This window comes from Platichthys flesus, chromosome 6 (genome assembly GCF_949316205.1).
Source record: "Platichthys flesus chromosome 6, fPlaFle2.1, whole genome shotgun sequence".
Lineage (NCBI taxonomy): Eukaryota > Metazoa > Chordata > Actinopteri > Pleuronectiformes > Pleuronectidae > Platichthys > Platichthys flesus.
The window spans coordinates 715,131-731,346 of NC_084950.1; the positions used below are offsets into that span (position 1 = coordinate 715,131).

Sequence of the window (16,216 nt, forward strand, 5' to 3'; positions counted from 1 at the left end):
GGTGTCTGTTGTGTTGATGTATTCATGTGCACAGTGTGTGTCTGTTCCAGTGGAGCATTAGTCTTTAAAGTGGGAAGTGTTGATTTAAAGAGTAAATCATTCACCGGGTTCGAATCTGGAACCAAGCCTAAATAAAGATGGAGGACGCTTCACTTCCGCCCAGAAATGAAAACTGTTTCCTGCCGTGACGTCTTAACCGGTTTGATCAAACGACGAATTAAAACCAAACACTTGAACATCCGGGAGCCAGTCAGAGGGGCTCGGTCACCGCCCCACCCAGAGGTCCCGGCGATCAAATCAAGCGCTACAGTTTCCACAACCTACGGAAGCCGGGGCGGTCCGTGTTTACATCCGGTGTGTTTGATGGTGAACACACTGTCAGTTACCGACGGACAGCGAGTCAACACACGGTCCGTGCTGCTGGTGCGTGTGTCTCTATAGCTATGAGGACATTTAGGCTGGTCCTCACAAAAATCAGTAAGTTGGGTTAGGTTATAGATTGTTTAGAGTTGTGTTATAGTTAGGGTTGGTTATTCAGCTGTGGTGGTTGGGTTGGGGCTAGGGAATGTATTATGTCAATGACCGTCCTCACAACTATATAGAGACGTGTCTCTCTGCGTCTGTGTGTATCACTGTGTGTGTGTTTTGTGTAACCATGTGACCGTGCTCAGTCGTGACCTGAGGGGACAGGAGACAGTCTCTGAGGTGGGGACACTTTTCAGTGGCGCACTGTGACGAGCTGAGAGAAGACAGACAAGATGTGCAGCAGGTTGAGGTGGACGGTGGTGGTCCTGACCTGCCAGCACAAAGACACTGTGTACTCCTTCCAGAGAGGTGATCCTCCTCCTCATCTTCCTCTTCCTCCTCCTCCTCCTCTTCATCCTCCTCATCATTATCAGTTACGTAGAAATATATCAAACATGGAATGAAATCACTTCACAGCTCATAACTGTGTGTGTGTTTGTGTCAGAGCTGGAGTTGCGGCAGCAGTGTGGCTCTCTCGATGAGGGTGCGTTGGTTTTGACCGTGCAGGACCGCCAGGAGCCGCTGGGCAGCGGGGGGGCCACACTGAACGCCCTGCTGGTCGCTGCTGAACATCTGAGCAGCCGAGCCGGACACACTGTGAGTCTGGGACGTCCCTGAGTGAAGACACAATGTCCTGTTGGTCCTCTATCTATAACCTGACCTGAGATCTGCTCAGAGAGAGAAGGAGGAACCAGACAGCTCTATTCTCCTGTACAGAGAATACACACTATACATAATATATAGTGACATATACTGTAATGGGAGGATGTCAGAAATCATCATCAGTTAGAACCTGTAAAGCGTATAGCATTAATTAAAAAACTGTTGTTTTAACTTGAGTAGCAGCAGGAAGCCCTTATGAAAACCTGTATGAGCTCCGGACCGGGCTGCAGTGATCCCTGTTGTGAACCGTTTCATCTTGAATAGAGAAGTTCTCTTTCCTCAGGTGGTGACAGCTGACGTCCTGGATGATGCTCACATCCTCATCCTCCACACAGTGAGTCCAGTCCAGGGCAGTGTTTGTGTTTCTCTGGTCTGATTTGTATTTTTCGGTGCTTACAGGAGTTTATGTCCTGCAGGGTAGAGATTTTCCCTGGAGCTCCTGCAGCCGAGCGTTCTGCTGGTTACCTCGAGAGAAGCCAGACCAGAAGGTCCAGGCTCCGGTCTGCTGTCTGGACCTGCTGCTGGAGTGTCTCAGTACCAAGGTCTGCTCAGTCTTCATCGTTTATTTCACACAGAACTTCACATGTTACATTAAGATGATAAAAATCCACCAATCTTGAAAAGGAGTTAACTGTTCTACATGTGGTGTTCCACACGGTTGTTTGTTGGGGCCACTGTAGTTTACACAGACTGTTGATTTTGTGTTTTTGTCTCAGATCTGTCCTGGTTCACCTCCTGGTGTGTGGGTCTGCAGCACTGACATGATCCTCTCAATCCCTCCTGACTTTGGTTAGTGTTCAGAGAAGGACAGGGAATCACTGCTGACCAACTTCTTACTCTTCAGTAGTTTGGATCTAGAAACCAACTTATTTATACAGAGGCTGTCAAAAACACTTCTTTCCTTTTTCTGTGTCGGTTTCTGTTTTTTCCCTGCGTGAAGCGAGGCTCTTCTAAAGACCTCAACACTCAAATTGACATGAATTGTTGTGTTAGAAATTCATTTAAGTTTCCATATATCAGGAAAACCTGAGGGAAGTTTTCAAGTTTGGCTCCAACATTCACCTGGACTTTTGGTGGTTTGAGGTCAAAGTTACTCTTTGTCCATAATTCAAGAGTTGATGTTGTAATTCTTACAAACCTTCAGGCAGATTTTTAAAGGGTAAAATGAAAAGTCAAAGGGACATAATAACAGAGGGAGAGGCTTTGCACCTTCATCCTGTAACTTCACTGTTTGGCAGAAACAACAATTACAAGTAATTCCAGTTCTTCCAGGATGTCTGATCCTGTGTATGTGTGTGCGTGTGCGTGTATGTGTATGTGTGTGCGTGTGTTTGTGTTAGCTCTTTCCTGGCAGGGCTTCTCTGGTGTTCGGGTTTTGGCGTTACCAGGGGACATCTCCTACGCAGCCAATCATGGAGTCTACCTGTCCGACCAACAGGTGCGCACTTTTCATTTTGTGTTAAAATTAAATATAAATTACCATTGTTAAAACATGTAATCATAATTTAAATATTTTTAGCATCAACAAAATGTGTCCAGAGTGTGACTGAAGGAGCGTTTGTTTCGTCTCCCAGGGTCAAGTCAGAGACATCATCTACAAGGGGACAAAGGAGCAGATTGAACAAGCTCTGATGCCTGATGGGAAAGTTCCACTGGTGCGTCCTCTCCTGTGCTCACTCAGAAAATCTAACACACTTTTAAATACCAAAGATGCTGGGTTTGACTAATTTAAGTTGCTGAAAGCTGAGGATTTGAGATTCACTCTCTTAAAGGCTCATTCCATTCAAAAACCCAATCTGGAATAGTTGCTGTTTTGTGGTTCAAGTGCAATTTTTCATTCAGCACCTGAAACTAACTTCTGTGTCAGAGTGAGTCCACGACTCTTCACCTCACGTAGAGAAGGGAACGGTTCAGACCTGATTCAAATGGTGTAAACGCTTCTAAAGGTTTGATTTAGGCTGATGTTTAAATGTTATTGTAACCAGTAATGAATCCAAACTGATCTGTCTACTGGTCTGTCTCCTGGTCTGTCTGCTGGTGTGTCTGCTGGTCTGTCTGCTGGTCTGTCTCCTGGTCTGTCTCCTGGTCTGTCTGCTGGTCTGTCTGCTGGTCTGTCTGCTGGTCTGTCTGCTGGTCTGTCTCCTGGTGTGTCTGCTGGTCTGTCTGCTGGTCTGTCTGCTGGTGTGTCTGCTGGTCTGTCTCCTGGTCTGTCTACTGGTCTGTCTGCTGGTCTGTCTCCTGGTCTGTCTCCTGGTCTGTCTGCTGGTCTGTCTGCTGGTCTGTCTGCTGGTCTGTCTGCTGGTCTGTCTCCTGGTGTGTCTGCTGGTCTGTCTGCTGGTCTGTCTGCTGGTGTGTCTGCTGGTCTGTCTCCTGGTCTGTCTGCTGGTCTGTCTGCTGGTGTGTCTGCTGGTCTGTCTGCTGGTCTGTCTCCTGGTCTGTCTCCTGGTCTGTCTCCTGGTCTGTCTGCTGGTCTGTCTGCTGGTCTGTCTCCTGGTCTGTCTGCTGGTCTGTCCCCTGGTCTGTCTGCTGGTCTGTCTGCTGGTCTGTCTCCTGGTCTGTCTGCTGGTCTGTCTGCTGGTCTGTCTGCAGGTGTCAGGTCCGGTCTTCTTCAGCAGGTCTGTGTCAGAGAAGTTGTTGCAGACCCACGTCACTCCTCCTCTCGATGGCTGCACTTACCTGGGCCTGGACTCTGGAGCTCCGCCCCTGCAGGTACAGTAGGTGTACTGCAAGTCTCTTTTTTTAGAATCGTTAGCTGGTTAAAACAGTTCTGTTTATGTTCAGGTTGAGAATTTTAATCAGTGTTATAACTGTAAAATGTTTTCATGCTCACCCTAACCCTTACCCTGTTCAGAATCACTTTCCTCGGACTGTCCATTGCTGCAGCTCCTCTTTCAGCCTCTGTCTCAAACTCTTGTAACTAGCTCCTGTCTCTTTAAGACCCCCCCCACCTGGGATCAGTGAAATCAGCCCTGTACACTAACTGTCCTCAGACATCCTTTCACTTCTTAGTTCGTGTTGGACGACAGTTCAACTCACGTATCTCACATTGTTTTTAAAAAGAAGTGTGACGTGGAAGCTCTTGTTTCATCCGTCTGTCTCGTCCCTTAGATCTCTCTCTTCCTGGACGTCCTGAAGTGTCTCTGCTTGGATCTGACTCAGGATCAGTTTGTGAGTGAGGAGAGAGCCGGCTGCAGTTCTGTTGCTGGAACACAGGGGGCGATGGTGAGGGGTGGCAGGACGGCGCTGTGGAGGATCCTAAGAGGGACTCCGCTCAGACTGGGTGGGTGATCCTGTCTGTCTCTCTGTGAATCTGTCTCTCTGTCTCTCTAGCTTAGCTTAGCTTGAAGACTAGGAACAGGGAGACCTAGCTTAGCTTAGCTTAGTTTGAAGACTAGGAACATGGAGACCTAGCTTAGCTTAGCTTGAAGACTAGGAACAGTGAAACCTAGCTTAGCTTAGCTTAGCTTGAAGACTAGGAACAGGGAAACCTAGCTTAGCTTACCTTAGCTTGAAGACTAGGAACAGGGAGACATAGCTTAGCTTAGCTTGAAGACTAGGAACAGGGAGACCTAGCTTAGCTTATCTTGAAGACTAGGAACAGGGGGACCTAGCTTAGCTTAGCTTGAAGACTAGGAACAGGGAGACCTAGCTTAGCTTAGCTTGAAGACTAGGAACAGGGAGACCTAGCTTAGCTTAGCTTAGTTTGAAGACTAGGAACATGGAGACCTAGCTTAGCTTAGCTTGAAGACTAGGAACAGTGAAACCTAGCTTAGCTTAGCTTAGCTTGAAGACTAGGAACAGGGAAACCTAGCTTAGCTTACCTTAGCTTGAAGACTAGGAACAGGGAGACCTAGCTTAGCTTAGCTTGAAGACTAGGAACAGGGGGACATAGCTTAGCTTAGCTTGAAGACTAGGAACAGGGAGACCTAGCTTAGCTTATCTTGAAGACTAGGAACAGGGGGACCTAGCTTAGCTTAGCTTGAAGACTAGGAACAGGGAGACCTAGCTTAGCTTAGCTTGAAGACTAGGAACAGGGAGACCTAGCTTAGCTTAGCTTGAAGACTAGGAACAGGGGGACATAGCTTAGCTTAGCTTGAAGACTAGGAACAGGGAGACCTAGCTTAGCTTAGCTTGAAGACTAGGAACAGGGAGACCTAGCTTAGCTTAGCTTGAAGACTAGGAACAGGGGGACATAGCTTAGCTTAGCTTGAAGACTAGGAACAGGGAGACCTAGCTTAGCTTAACTTAGCTTGAAGACTAGGAACAGGGGGACCTAGCTTAGCTTAGCTTGAAGACTAGGAACAGGGGGACCTAGCTTAGCTAGCTTGAAGACTAGGAACAGGGAGACCTAGCTTAGCTTAACTTAGCTTGAAGACTAGGAACAGGGGGACCTAGCTTGACGATGTGTTTCGCCCTCACAGTCTACGTCCCCGGCGGTCGCTACGACTACCTGACTCTTTCTGGAAAGCAGCACGTGGAGCGTCTGACCTGTGATTGGACGGACAGGAACACGCTGTCTCACATCCAGGTGACTCACCCTGTTCCTCTGTGTCCTCAAGCGTCCTCACTGAGTTTAACTAACGCTGCTCGACTTCCTGTTTCCCCTCAGAGAGAGAGAGGGCTCAGTGACGGAGGTCGGGTGATCAACAGCGTTCTGGAGGCAGACGTGGCTGTGGCAGCCGGAGCGGTGGTGCAGCACTGCCACCTACAGGTGAGACGCTGAACATCAACTAGCTTGATTAAGGAATTAGCTTCTTGGGACAGCGGACGATATTTTGGGGCCTCTGGTGGAAAGAGCTTGAATCCAAACCTCTGTGGTCAGTGTTCATCTCCATTAACAACTATCTGCATATAAAAGACATGAACCTGCAGAGAGCTGGAGACTGTGGACCTGCAGACCTGCTCAGACCTGCTCAGACATGATGATTCAAACTAGAACCAGAAACCAGAATTTTGTCCCTCGCCACAGATTCTGTTTATTCACAGGAAGTATCTGTTTCTACAGATTAAAAGTTCATGTTTCAGTGTTGTGACCTCTGACCTCTGCACCAGGGTCCTCTGGACGTCCCCTCAGGTTGTTTACTGTCGGGTCTCGAGCTGTCGACGTCGTGCTGCATCAGGAAGCTGAAAATAACTAATGACATCATCATCCAGGGACATCGCATCGAGCTGGGCGAGTTGAAGCTGAACGTCTACACAGTGATGGGAGCGCAGGACGACCTGGAGGTAAAAAACATTTGACTTAAATATCCTTCTATTGTTTCTTTCACTTTGTAACAAGAGGTAAATCTGTCTCCTCCTCCTCCTCCTCCTCTTCCTCCTCCTCCTCCTCCTCCTCCTCAGGTCTCCTCTGATGACAGCGACGCCTCCTTCCTCAATCAGAGATGGAGTGACTTCTTCAACAGGACAGGAACACAGTAAGATTGATTCTTGAAAATGAGTCTCATTCTTTTCTCTTCACCTTTACTGTAAAGTCTGTTTTTATTACGTCTCCACGTCGCTGGTGCCGCTGACTGGAGGTGAGATGTTTTCAGGTTGTCATCTTATTGCTCTTTGTCTCCTCTCTCCCTCCTCTCCTCTCCTCTCCTCTCCTCTCTCTCTCTCTCTCTCTCTCTCTCTCCCTCCTCTCTTCTCTTCTCTTCTCTTCTCTTCTCTTCTCTTCTCTTCTCTTCTCTTCTCTTCTCTTCTCTCCTCTCCTCTCCTCTCCTCTCCTCTCCTCTCCTCTCCTCAGGCCGGAGGAGATATGGGTCAGAGGAGGGCAGCGCTCCCTCCTGGAGGCCCGTCTCTTCCCGGTACTCCACCCCAGGGGGGGAGCTGTGGGTCTGGAGGGGGGTGTTGGCTGGCTGCTAGGGGGAGACGGCTGCCTGCGCTGGTGGAGGGAGGCGTGGAGGCTGTCATTAAAGGAAGTGCTGTCACTCACCCGCCAGGAGGCGGAGCTGCATTGGAGGGAGGAGTTACTGTTCCTGGCCGGGAGGCGGAGAGTGTTTGACGCCCTGATGAGTCAGACAGACGTCTGCCTGCTGCCTTACTTCAAGGCAGCGGTGCTGGGAGGCCAGCAGGGGGCGCTCCTGGAGACACTGGACAATGGTGAGTCACAAGGAATGGGGGGTGGACGGGAGAGTTTATATCAGGTGGGAGGAACTTCCTCTTCTTTTTCCTCTTTACACAGTTGCAGGAGGTTGCAGGGAGCAGGGGGCGGAGCCTGGGGCAGAGCTGGGCGTGGCTGCTCGCTGTCTCTCCTGCATCGCTGATGTGTTGGTGTGTATGGCGGGGGGGAAGGGAGGTTTGAGGAGTGGACCTGCTGCTAACGAGGCCTGGAGCCCCGCCTACTCCCTGTTGGAGAAGGGTCACCTGAGGGATGGAGTCCAAGCCCTGGCTAAACAGAGAGTTGATTGGCTGAGTAGGTGAGTGTCACTCTTGATTTGATTTACTGTTTATGTGTCATTGGCTGATTATAACCTGTGACTGCCCCCTTCAGGCCGGACCTGCTGGTTCGTGCGGCGCGGCACTACGAGGGGGCGGGTCAGGTGCTGCTACGACAGGCTGTGATGTCATCACAGAGGTTCATCTCTATTGGTCAGGGTGAAGTCCCGCCCATTGATCAGTGGCAAGAAGTGGAGTGTCCGGCCAGACTGGACTTGGCAGGTGTGTTCAGAGGAACTGATTTTACTTTGACCTCTGACCTCTCCTCTGTGTTGGGAGGAAAGTGGGGTTATGAGCCACTGTCGTTTCAGGCGGGTGGAGTGACACTCCTCCAATCGCCTTCGAGCACGGCGGCTCTGTGACCAACGCTGCAGTGAAGATCGATGGGAAACGGCCAATCGGTGCCAGAGCCTGTCGCATCGCAGAGCCCTGCCTCCTCCTGGTCAGCCACACCGGGGGGAGGGACAGTGAGGTCTCCACAGAAACACTGTGCGACAGCCTGGAGGACTTGAGGGACTACTGTCAACCCCACGCCCCCGGTAAGAGACCAGCCACCCCCATCAGGTGAACCCAGGGAACCCACCACCTCAGAGGGTCTCAAACTCTGTGTGTGTGTGTGTGTGTGTGTGTGTGTGTGTGTGTGTGTGTGTGTGTGTGTGTGTGTGTGTGTGTGTGTGTGTGTGTGTGTGTGTGTGTGTGTGTGTGTGTGTGTGTGTGTGTGTGTGTGTGTGTGTGTGTGTGTGTGTGTGTGTGTCACAGGAGCCCTACTGAAGGCGGTGTGTGTGGTCAGCGGCCTGGTGTCCCTCACCTCCCAGCATCCTCTGTGGGATCAGCTGATGCAGAGGTGGGGGGGAGGGGTGGAGCTCCACAGCTGGTCGGCGCTGCCCACTGGATCTGGACTGGGTGAGAAAACGTTTTAATAAATGAGAAACCACACAAATCAACCAGTGTAAAAATATGGCAAAAATATTGAATATGTGTAAAGATAAATTAAATTTTAAATTTCATTTGTCTTTATATTTTAAAGTCTTTATACTTTTGCGCTAGTTTAACGTTTATTTAACTTTTGGTGAATTTAATCTGGGTCTAATGTCAGTGCTGGATCTCACTCCTATAAATCATCACCTCATTAAATAATGTTGATATCCATGTTTCCTATCTGACTGAAGTATTATCAGCGTTCTTCAGATCTTCTCTCCACAGAGGTGTGACGTGTTGTTGTCCTGCAGGTACCAGCAGTATCCTGGCGGGGGCGCTGTTGGCTGCTGTCTACAGGTGCACTGGTCGAACCTACGACACAGACTGCCTCATCCACGCCATTCTGTACCTGGAGCAGATTCTCACCACAGGTCTGAAGCTCCCACACAGGAACTCTGCACTCGATCAGCAGCTTCAGGCTATTTACTGTACGCTCTTCTTCTTCTTCTACTTCCCCCTCCTCCGCCTCTTCTTCTTCTCCTCCTCCTCTGCAGGAGGAGGTTGGCAGGATCAGGTGGGAGGGCTGGTGGGCGGAGTAAAGGTTGGTCGCTCTAGAACATCTCTGCCCCTGCAGGTGGAGGTTGAAAGTCTGAGTCCTCCAGATGACTTCTTGGTTTCTCTGGAGCAGCGCCTCCTGCTGGTGTACACGGGAAAAACCCGCCTGGCTCGAAACCTGCTGCAGGTTGGTGTTGGTCTGTTCAGTCTCTGTCAACACTCTTCTTCTCCTGTTGTGTTATCAGATTCAAATGAGGTTCAACGTCCACATGGTTCAATCTGAACGTCCCTGAGTGAAGACACAATGTCCTGATGGTCCTGTATCTCTAGTCTGACCTGGGATCTGCTCAGAGAGAGAAGGAGGAACTGGACAGGCTCTGTTCTCCTGTACAGAGAAAATACACTACACACTATATATAATGATAAATACAGTAATGTGTGAGGATGGTGACCTCTCCTTGAACCGTCACCTTATCGTGGTGGAGAGGTTTGCGTGTCCCTGTGAACCTGAGGGCTGTGTTGTCTGGAGCCTTGTGCTCCTGGTAGGGTCTCTCATGGCAGAGTGGTCTCAGGTGAGGGGCCAGACTAAGAATGGTTCAAAAACCCTCAATGAATATCGATACAAGAGGAGATGGGACCCAGCCCGGAGGAAGCCCGGGGCCCCCGTCTGGAGCTAGGCCCAGACGGAGGGCTCGATGGCGAGCGTCTGGTGGCCGGGTTTGCCACGGAGCCCGGTCGGGCATAGCCCGAACAAACTACGTGGCACCCCCCCTCTCTTCATCTCATGGGTCCACCACCTGGGGGAAGACCCGTTGGGGTCGGGTGCGCAGCCACATGGGTGACAGCGAAGGTCAGGGGTCTCGACGGACCAGACCCGGGCGGCAGAAGCTGGCTCTGGGGACGTGGAACGTCACCTCGCTGTGGGGAAAGGAACCGGAGCTTGTGAGGGAGGTGGAGCGCTATCAGTTAGATCTGGTGGGGCTTACCTCCACGCACAGTCTCAGCTCTGGTACCGTACTCCTGGATAAGGGTTGGACTTTATTCTTCTCCGGAGTTGCCAAGGGCGTGAGGCGCCGGGCGGGTGTGGGGATACTCATAAATCCCCGGCTGAGCGCCGCGGTGTTGGAGTTTACCCCGGTAGACGAATGGGTCGCCTCCCTGCGCCTAAGGGTTGTAGGGGGGAAAACTCTGACTGTTGTTTGTGCGTATGCACCAAACAGCAGTTCAGAGTACTCGGCCTTCTTGGAGACCCTGAATGGAGTCCTGTATGGGGCTCCAGTAGGGGACTCCGTACTTCTGCTGGGTGACTTCAACGCCCACGTGGGCAACGATGGAGACACCTGGAGAGGCGTGGTGGGGAGGAACGGTCTCCCTGATCTAAACCCGAGCGGTCGTTTGTTATTGGACTTCTGTGCTAGTCATGGATTATCCATAACAAACACCATGTTCGAACATAAGGGTGCTCATAAGTGTACCTGGTACCAGAGTACCCTAGGCCGAAGATCAATGATCGATTTTGTGATCGTGTCATCTGATCTGAGGCCGCATGTTTTGGACACTCGGGTAAAGAGAGGGGCGGAACTGTCAACCGACCACCATCTGGTTGTGAGTTGGATCAGGGAGTGGGGGAAATTTCCGGATAGACCTGGTAAGCCCAAACGAGTAGTGCGGGTGAACTGGGAACGCCTGGAGGAGGCCCCCGTCCTAGGTATCTTCAACTCACACCTCCGGCGGAGTTTTTCTGGCATTCCTGTGGAGGTTGGGGGCATTGAGCCGGAGTGGGCGGTGTTCAAAGCCTCCATTGCTGAAGCTGCGGCGGCTAGCTGTGGCCTCAGGGTCTTAGGCTCCTCAAGGGGCGGTAACCCTCGGACACCGTGGTGGACACCGGTGGTCAGGGAAGCCGTCCGATTGAAGAAGGAGGCCTTCCGGGATATGATATCCTGGAGGACTCCTGACTCGGTTGCAGGGTACCGACAGGCCCGAAGGGCTGCAGCTGCTGCCGTGTCGGAGGCTAAGCAGCGGGTGTGGGAGAAGTTCGGAGAGGTCATGGAGAAGGACTTTCGGTCGGCACCAAAGTGTTTCTGGAAGACTATCCGGCACCTCAGGAGGGGGAAACGGGGAACCATCCAAGCTGTGTACAGTAAGGATGGGACTCTGTTGACCTCAACTGAGGAGGTTGTCGGACGTTGGAAGGAACACTTTGAGGAACTCCTGAATCCGAATAACACGCCCTCTATGTTGGAGGCAGAGCTCGAGGTTGATGGTGTTTCATCGTCAATTTCCCTGGTGGAGGTCACTGAGGTGGTCAAACATCTCCGCAGTGGCAAGGCCCCAGGGATTGATGAGATCCGGCCAGAAATGCTAAAGGCTCTGGGTATTGAGGGGCTGTCATGGTTGACACGCCTATTCAACATCGCGTGGGAGTCGGGTACAGTGCCAAAGGAGTGGCAAACCGGGGTGGTGGTTCCCCTGTTCAAAAAGGGGGACCAGAGAGTGTGTGCCAATTACCGGGGCATCACACTTCTCAGCCTCCCTGGTAAAGTCTACTCCAAGGTGCTGGAAAGGAGGGTTCGGCCGATCGTCGAACCTCAGATTGAAGAGGAACAATGCGGTTTTCGCCCCGGACGTGGAACTACGGACCAGCTCCGGTCTACATGTGTTTTGTGGATCTGGAGAAGGCGTATGACCGGGTCCCCCGGGAGAAACTGTGGGAGGTGCTGCGGGAGTATGGGGTAAGGGGGTCTCTCCTCAGGGCCATCCAATCCCTGTACTCCCAAAGCGAGAGCTGTGTTCGCGTCCTCGGCAGCCAGTCAGTTTCGTTCTCAGTGGGTGCTGGTCTCCGCCAGGGCTGCGCCTTGTCACCAATCCTGTTTGTGATATACATGGACAGGATATCGAGGCGTAGTCGTGGTGGGGAGGGGTTGCAGTTCGGTGGTCTGAGGATCTCGTCACTGCTTTTTGCAGATGACGTGGTCCTCATTGGATCATCGGCCTGTGACCTTCAGCACTCACTGGATCGGCTGGCGGCCGAGTGTGAAGCGGCTGGGATGAGGATCAGCACCGCTAAATCTGAGGCCATGACTCTTAGCAGGAAACCGATGGATTGCTTACTCCGGGTAGGAAATGAGTCCTTAGCCCAAGTGAAGGAGTTCAAGTACCTTGGGGTCTTGTTCGCGAGTGAGGGTACTATGGAGCGTGAGATTGGCCGGAGAATCGGAGCAGCGGGGGTGGTATTGCGTTCGCTTTACCGCACCGTTGTAACGAAAAGAGAGCTGAGCCGCAAGGCAAAGCTCTCGATCTACCGGTCGATCTTCGTTCCTATCCTCACCTATGGTCATGAGGGCTGGGTGATGACCGAAAGGACGAGATCACGGGTACAAGCGGCCGAGATGAGTTTTGTCAGAAGGGTGGCTGGCGTCTCCCTTAGGGATAGGGTGAGAAGCTCAGCCATCCGTGAGGAACTCGGATTAGAGCCGCTGCTCCTTTACTTAGAAAGGAGTCAGCTGAGGTGGTTCGGGCATCTGGTAAGGATGCCCACTGGGCGCCTTCCTTGGGAGGTGTTTCAGGCACGTCCAGTGGGGAGGAGACCTCGGGGAAGACCCAGGACTAGGTGGAGAGATTATAACTGAACACTGGCCTGGGAACGCCTCGGGATCCCCCCGTCAGAGCTGGTCAATGTGGCCCGGGAAAGGGAAGTCTGGGGCCCCCTGCTTGAGCTGCTCCCCCCGCGACCCGACCCCGGATAAGCGGACGAAAATGAGATGAGATGAGATGAGATGATGATGATGAAGATGATGGTGATGAAGATGATGATGGTGATAATGATAATGATGAAGATGATGGTGATGAAGATGATTATGTTGATGTTGTTGATGAGGATGAAGATGATGATAATGGAGAAGATGATGATGATGATGATGAAGATGGTGATGATGTTGATGATGATGATGAGGATGAAGATGATGATAATGGAGAAGATGGTGATGATGATGATGATGATGAAGATGGTCATGATGATGATGATGAAGATGGTGATGATGGTGATGATGTTGAGGATGAAGATCGTGATGATGAAGATGATGATGATGGTGATGATGAAGATGATGATGATGACGTTGATGAAGATGATGATGACACTGATGACGATGATGATGATCGTGATGATGGTGGTGATGATGAAGATGATGATGATGACGATGTTGATGATGAAGATGATGATGATGATGGTGGATCTGTCTGTAGGATGTGGTTCGTAACTGGTACAGTCGTCTGCCCTCAATGGTCCAGAACGCCCGGGAGCTCGTGGCCAATTCAGAGGAATGTGCCAGAGCCTGTTCAGAGGGTGAGACTCAACACACACTGAACACACACTGAACACACACTGATCACACACACTGAACACTCAGTGACCCCCCCCCCCCTCCCTGCAGGCTCTCTGTCCACACTGGGTCGGTGTCTGACCCGCTCGTGGCAGCAGAAGAAGCTGATGGCTCCTGGTTGTGAGCCGGCCTCTGTGAGGATCATGATGGAGGCTCTGAGGCCGCTGGTCCTGGGTCAGAGTCTGGCCGGTGCCGGGGGCGGGGGCTTCCTCTACTTGCTGACCCAGGAGCCTGAGCAGCGGCAGGCGGTACTGCAGGTCCTCAACAACACACCGGTAAGGAGAAGATTTCACTACACTGATTTATAACATCGGTTTTTACATCTATATCATTTTCAATTGATGTGTTTCTTAACATCAGGAAGATATAGACGATAATTTGGTCAACTTTTTATAACTGAGTGAAATGTGGCCTTAATCCCAGTGTCCAGTCGTAAAGTGAGAAAATGTAAATTCCACCACTTGAAGCTGTTTAATAAGCTCAAGCTTAGGGGTTCCCAGTAGCTTAGTACACATCCTATCTTACTGGTTTGTGAACCAGAGTATGAGAGTTAGATGGGGGAGCATCTTATCTCCCCCTTTTGAAGTTGGTAGCGGGGTCCGCGTGGGGGGGGGGTATATTATCCCCAGCCCTTTTCAATCTCTATATGGACAACCTTTCCAGGCAGCGGGGGGGGATGCAGAACAGGTTGTATGACAGGTGATTCCCTGGTCAACCACTTCATGTATGCAGACGACCTAGCTTTACTACCCCCTAGTAGCAGTGGGTTTCAACAGCTGCTTAACATCTGCACTAATTATGGGGTTGATTTGGATGTGAACTATAATTCCAAGAAGAGCCTGGTAATGGGCTGTAGGTCTAAGGATGACATGGATATTACGTTTCCTGCCTTTCATCTGTTGAAACTCTGGGGGTGTAGTACCAAATCCTTGGGGCACATTATTACAGCCACGTGAGAGGATGATGCCGACATGTGCAGACAGAGGGGATGCTCTATGTCCACGCTAACATGTTGGTTAGAAAACTCCATCACTGTACAGTTGATGTAAAGATTCATGTGTTTAGAGCCTAGTGCCCCCCCTCTCTATACAGCTCCACTCTGGGTGAATTACAAGAAGGAGAGCTTGTGTAACAAACTTCATGGCCTTGCTGAGGAACCTTACCTTTAAGTTTATGAGTGGGCTGGACCGCAGCTCTGTCAAGTACACATGTATATTTCTATGTAATGTATTGTTTGTATGTATTTTGTGTTTTTTTACCATGTGGGCCTTGAGCCTGTAGTAAAGTTTATATATATATATATATATATATAATATGTCAGATTTACAAATATTCTTAAAAGAAAAGAAACTCAAAGCAGAGCCGATAAGCTCAGATCTGCTCATGGGAGAATCCGTGGTTACGATGTGGGAAGTGACCAACACACACCACTACACAGATCTATCCACACACACAATCAGACCAGTCCACACAGTGGTTACAGCTGCTTCATTGACCTTGAAAAGACGCCATCATTTCTGTGGAAGCTTTGATTTCCTGGTAGTGTTTTGGTGTCTGCAGTAAAACTCTGAACTCTGAGCTTCACTCTCCTGCTCATGATAACTGGTTTGTTTCAGGGACTGGGAGACTTCAGCGTTCACACAGTGGAGCTGGACATGGACGGGATTACAGTCCTGCCCCCGTCCTGAGGACACACAGACACACCGCTGGCCCTGAGCATGAGGAGTTTAAACTCATTCACAAAGTGCAGTTAAAGGGATAAAATGTGCAAAATAATGAAATATATATGTGAAGCAGTTTTATTGGGTATTTTTATACTGGCATAGGAAATGAAAAGAGGAAGACCTCCCCTCCGCTTCCCAGCTGTTCTCAGAGAAACATCTGTTAACAGCCTTTAGAGCTCCTGAGGTGGTGGAGCCCAAACACTGAGCTAACAGAGAGGAGACAGGACTCATATCGGCCTGAGGCCTGGACTCAGAAGCAGGATTTGTGGTCAGGTGACTTCAGGTTTTCAGTTCTACGAAGCTCATTCACTTGTTATCAGATAAATCCCAATGTAGCTTACGCTGAGCAGCTGACCTGCTCCAGGTTAAGTTGGAGAAAAGAGATCAAAGTCTAAAGCTCCGCCCACTGACCAATCTCTTGCTGTGAACCATGACATCATGTTCTTAGAGGATCTGAGGGGGACCAGGGTCTTCAGAGAACCTCTGAGCTCCTCTGATGAGGTTCTGAAAGATCTAGATGCTCCTCAGAGGATGAACAAAACAAGTGAACTGTTCCTTCACATTGAAACCAAAAAGTTTCTATAATTAATCAATATAATTATAATAAACAAAGAAATCCTCCTGGTTTATTGGAAGATGTTGAGGGGATTAAATGATTTGTTTATTTAAAACTTTCATAATGAATTAAAATGTAACTTTGAAAAGTATTAAAAGGAACTTGATCAATAACTGATATGATCTGTGATGATGGCGACACAAACATGTTCCATTGTGAATGTGTATTCTTTTCTTTTATGATCGAATCTGTTTGATGATCATGAAAAAAGTTTTGTATTCACTTTATAAATCCACGTAATAAAATCATTTGTCAATTTAAAAACAGGATGTTTTTGATGATATTTTAGACACAAATGTTCATTTTCCTCTGCATGCAAAGTTGAAATCTTAAATGTTAAAGCTTCAGGGAAATGTAGTTTAGTTTCAGTGACATGAAGAATCAATCATTTTGTGTTTTCTGTCATTTAAACA

General features: G+C 49.9%; 1 protein-coding gene across 2 annotated transcripts; it reads left to right on the forward strand.

Annotated features, from left to right (window-relative positions):
• The first annotated feature begins 235 nt into the window (after positions 1-235).
• LOC133954648 (L-fucose kinase) lies at positions 236-16,067 on the forward strand. 2 transcript variants are annotated; one of them, XM_062389073.1, is made up of 24 exons: positions 236-477; positions 672-834; positions 971-1,122; positions 1,472-1,522; positions 1,605-1,730; positions 1,905-1,977; positions 2,529-2,626; positions 2,763-2,843; positions 3,778-3,897; positions 4,297-4,468; positions 5,610-5,716; positions 5,798-5,899; positions 6,241-6,414; positions 6,532-6,605; positions 6,920-7,275; positions 7,358-7,592; positions 7,667-7,833; positions 7,923-8,150; positions 8,371-8,514; positions 8,841-8,960; positions 9,084-9,271; positions 13,327-13,426; positions 13,515-13,738; positions 15,080-16,067. In XM_062389073.1, exons 2-24 carry the CDS (start codon positions 759-761, stop codon positions 15,149-15,151), a joined length of 3,240 nt encoding a protein of 1,079 aa, XP_062245057.1. In that variant the 5' UTR covers positions 236-477; positions 672-758; the 3' UTR covers positions 15,152-16,067. The 2 variants fall into 2 exon arrangements, with proteins under 2 accessions (XP_062245057.1, XP_062245058.1); XM_062389074.1 differs by having other exon boundaries at positions 236-423.
• The last annotated feature ends 149 nt before the right edge of the window (positions 16,068-16,216 follow it).

Excerpts from the sequence above, each read along its gene's own strand:
- LOC133954648 (XM_062389073.1), top strand. The coding sequence starts at position 759 with ATGTGCAGCAGGTTGAGGTGGACGGTGGTGGTCCTGACCTGCCAGCAC. Across the intron at positions 1,731-1,904 it reads TGGAGTGTCTCAGTACCAAG|ATCTGTCCTGGTTCACCTCC; the intron begins GTCTGCTCAGTC and ends TTTTTGTCTCAG. Across the intron at positions 8,961-9,083 it reads GGAGCAGATTCTCACCACAG|GAGGAGGTTGGCAGGATCAG; the intron begins GTCTGAAGCTCC and ends CCTCCTCTGCAG.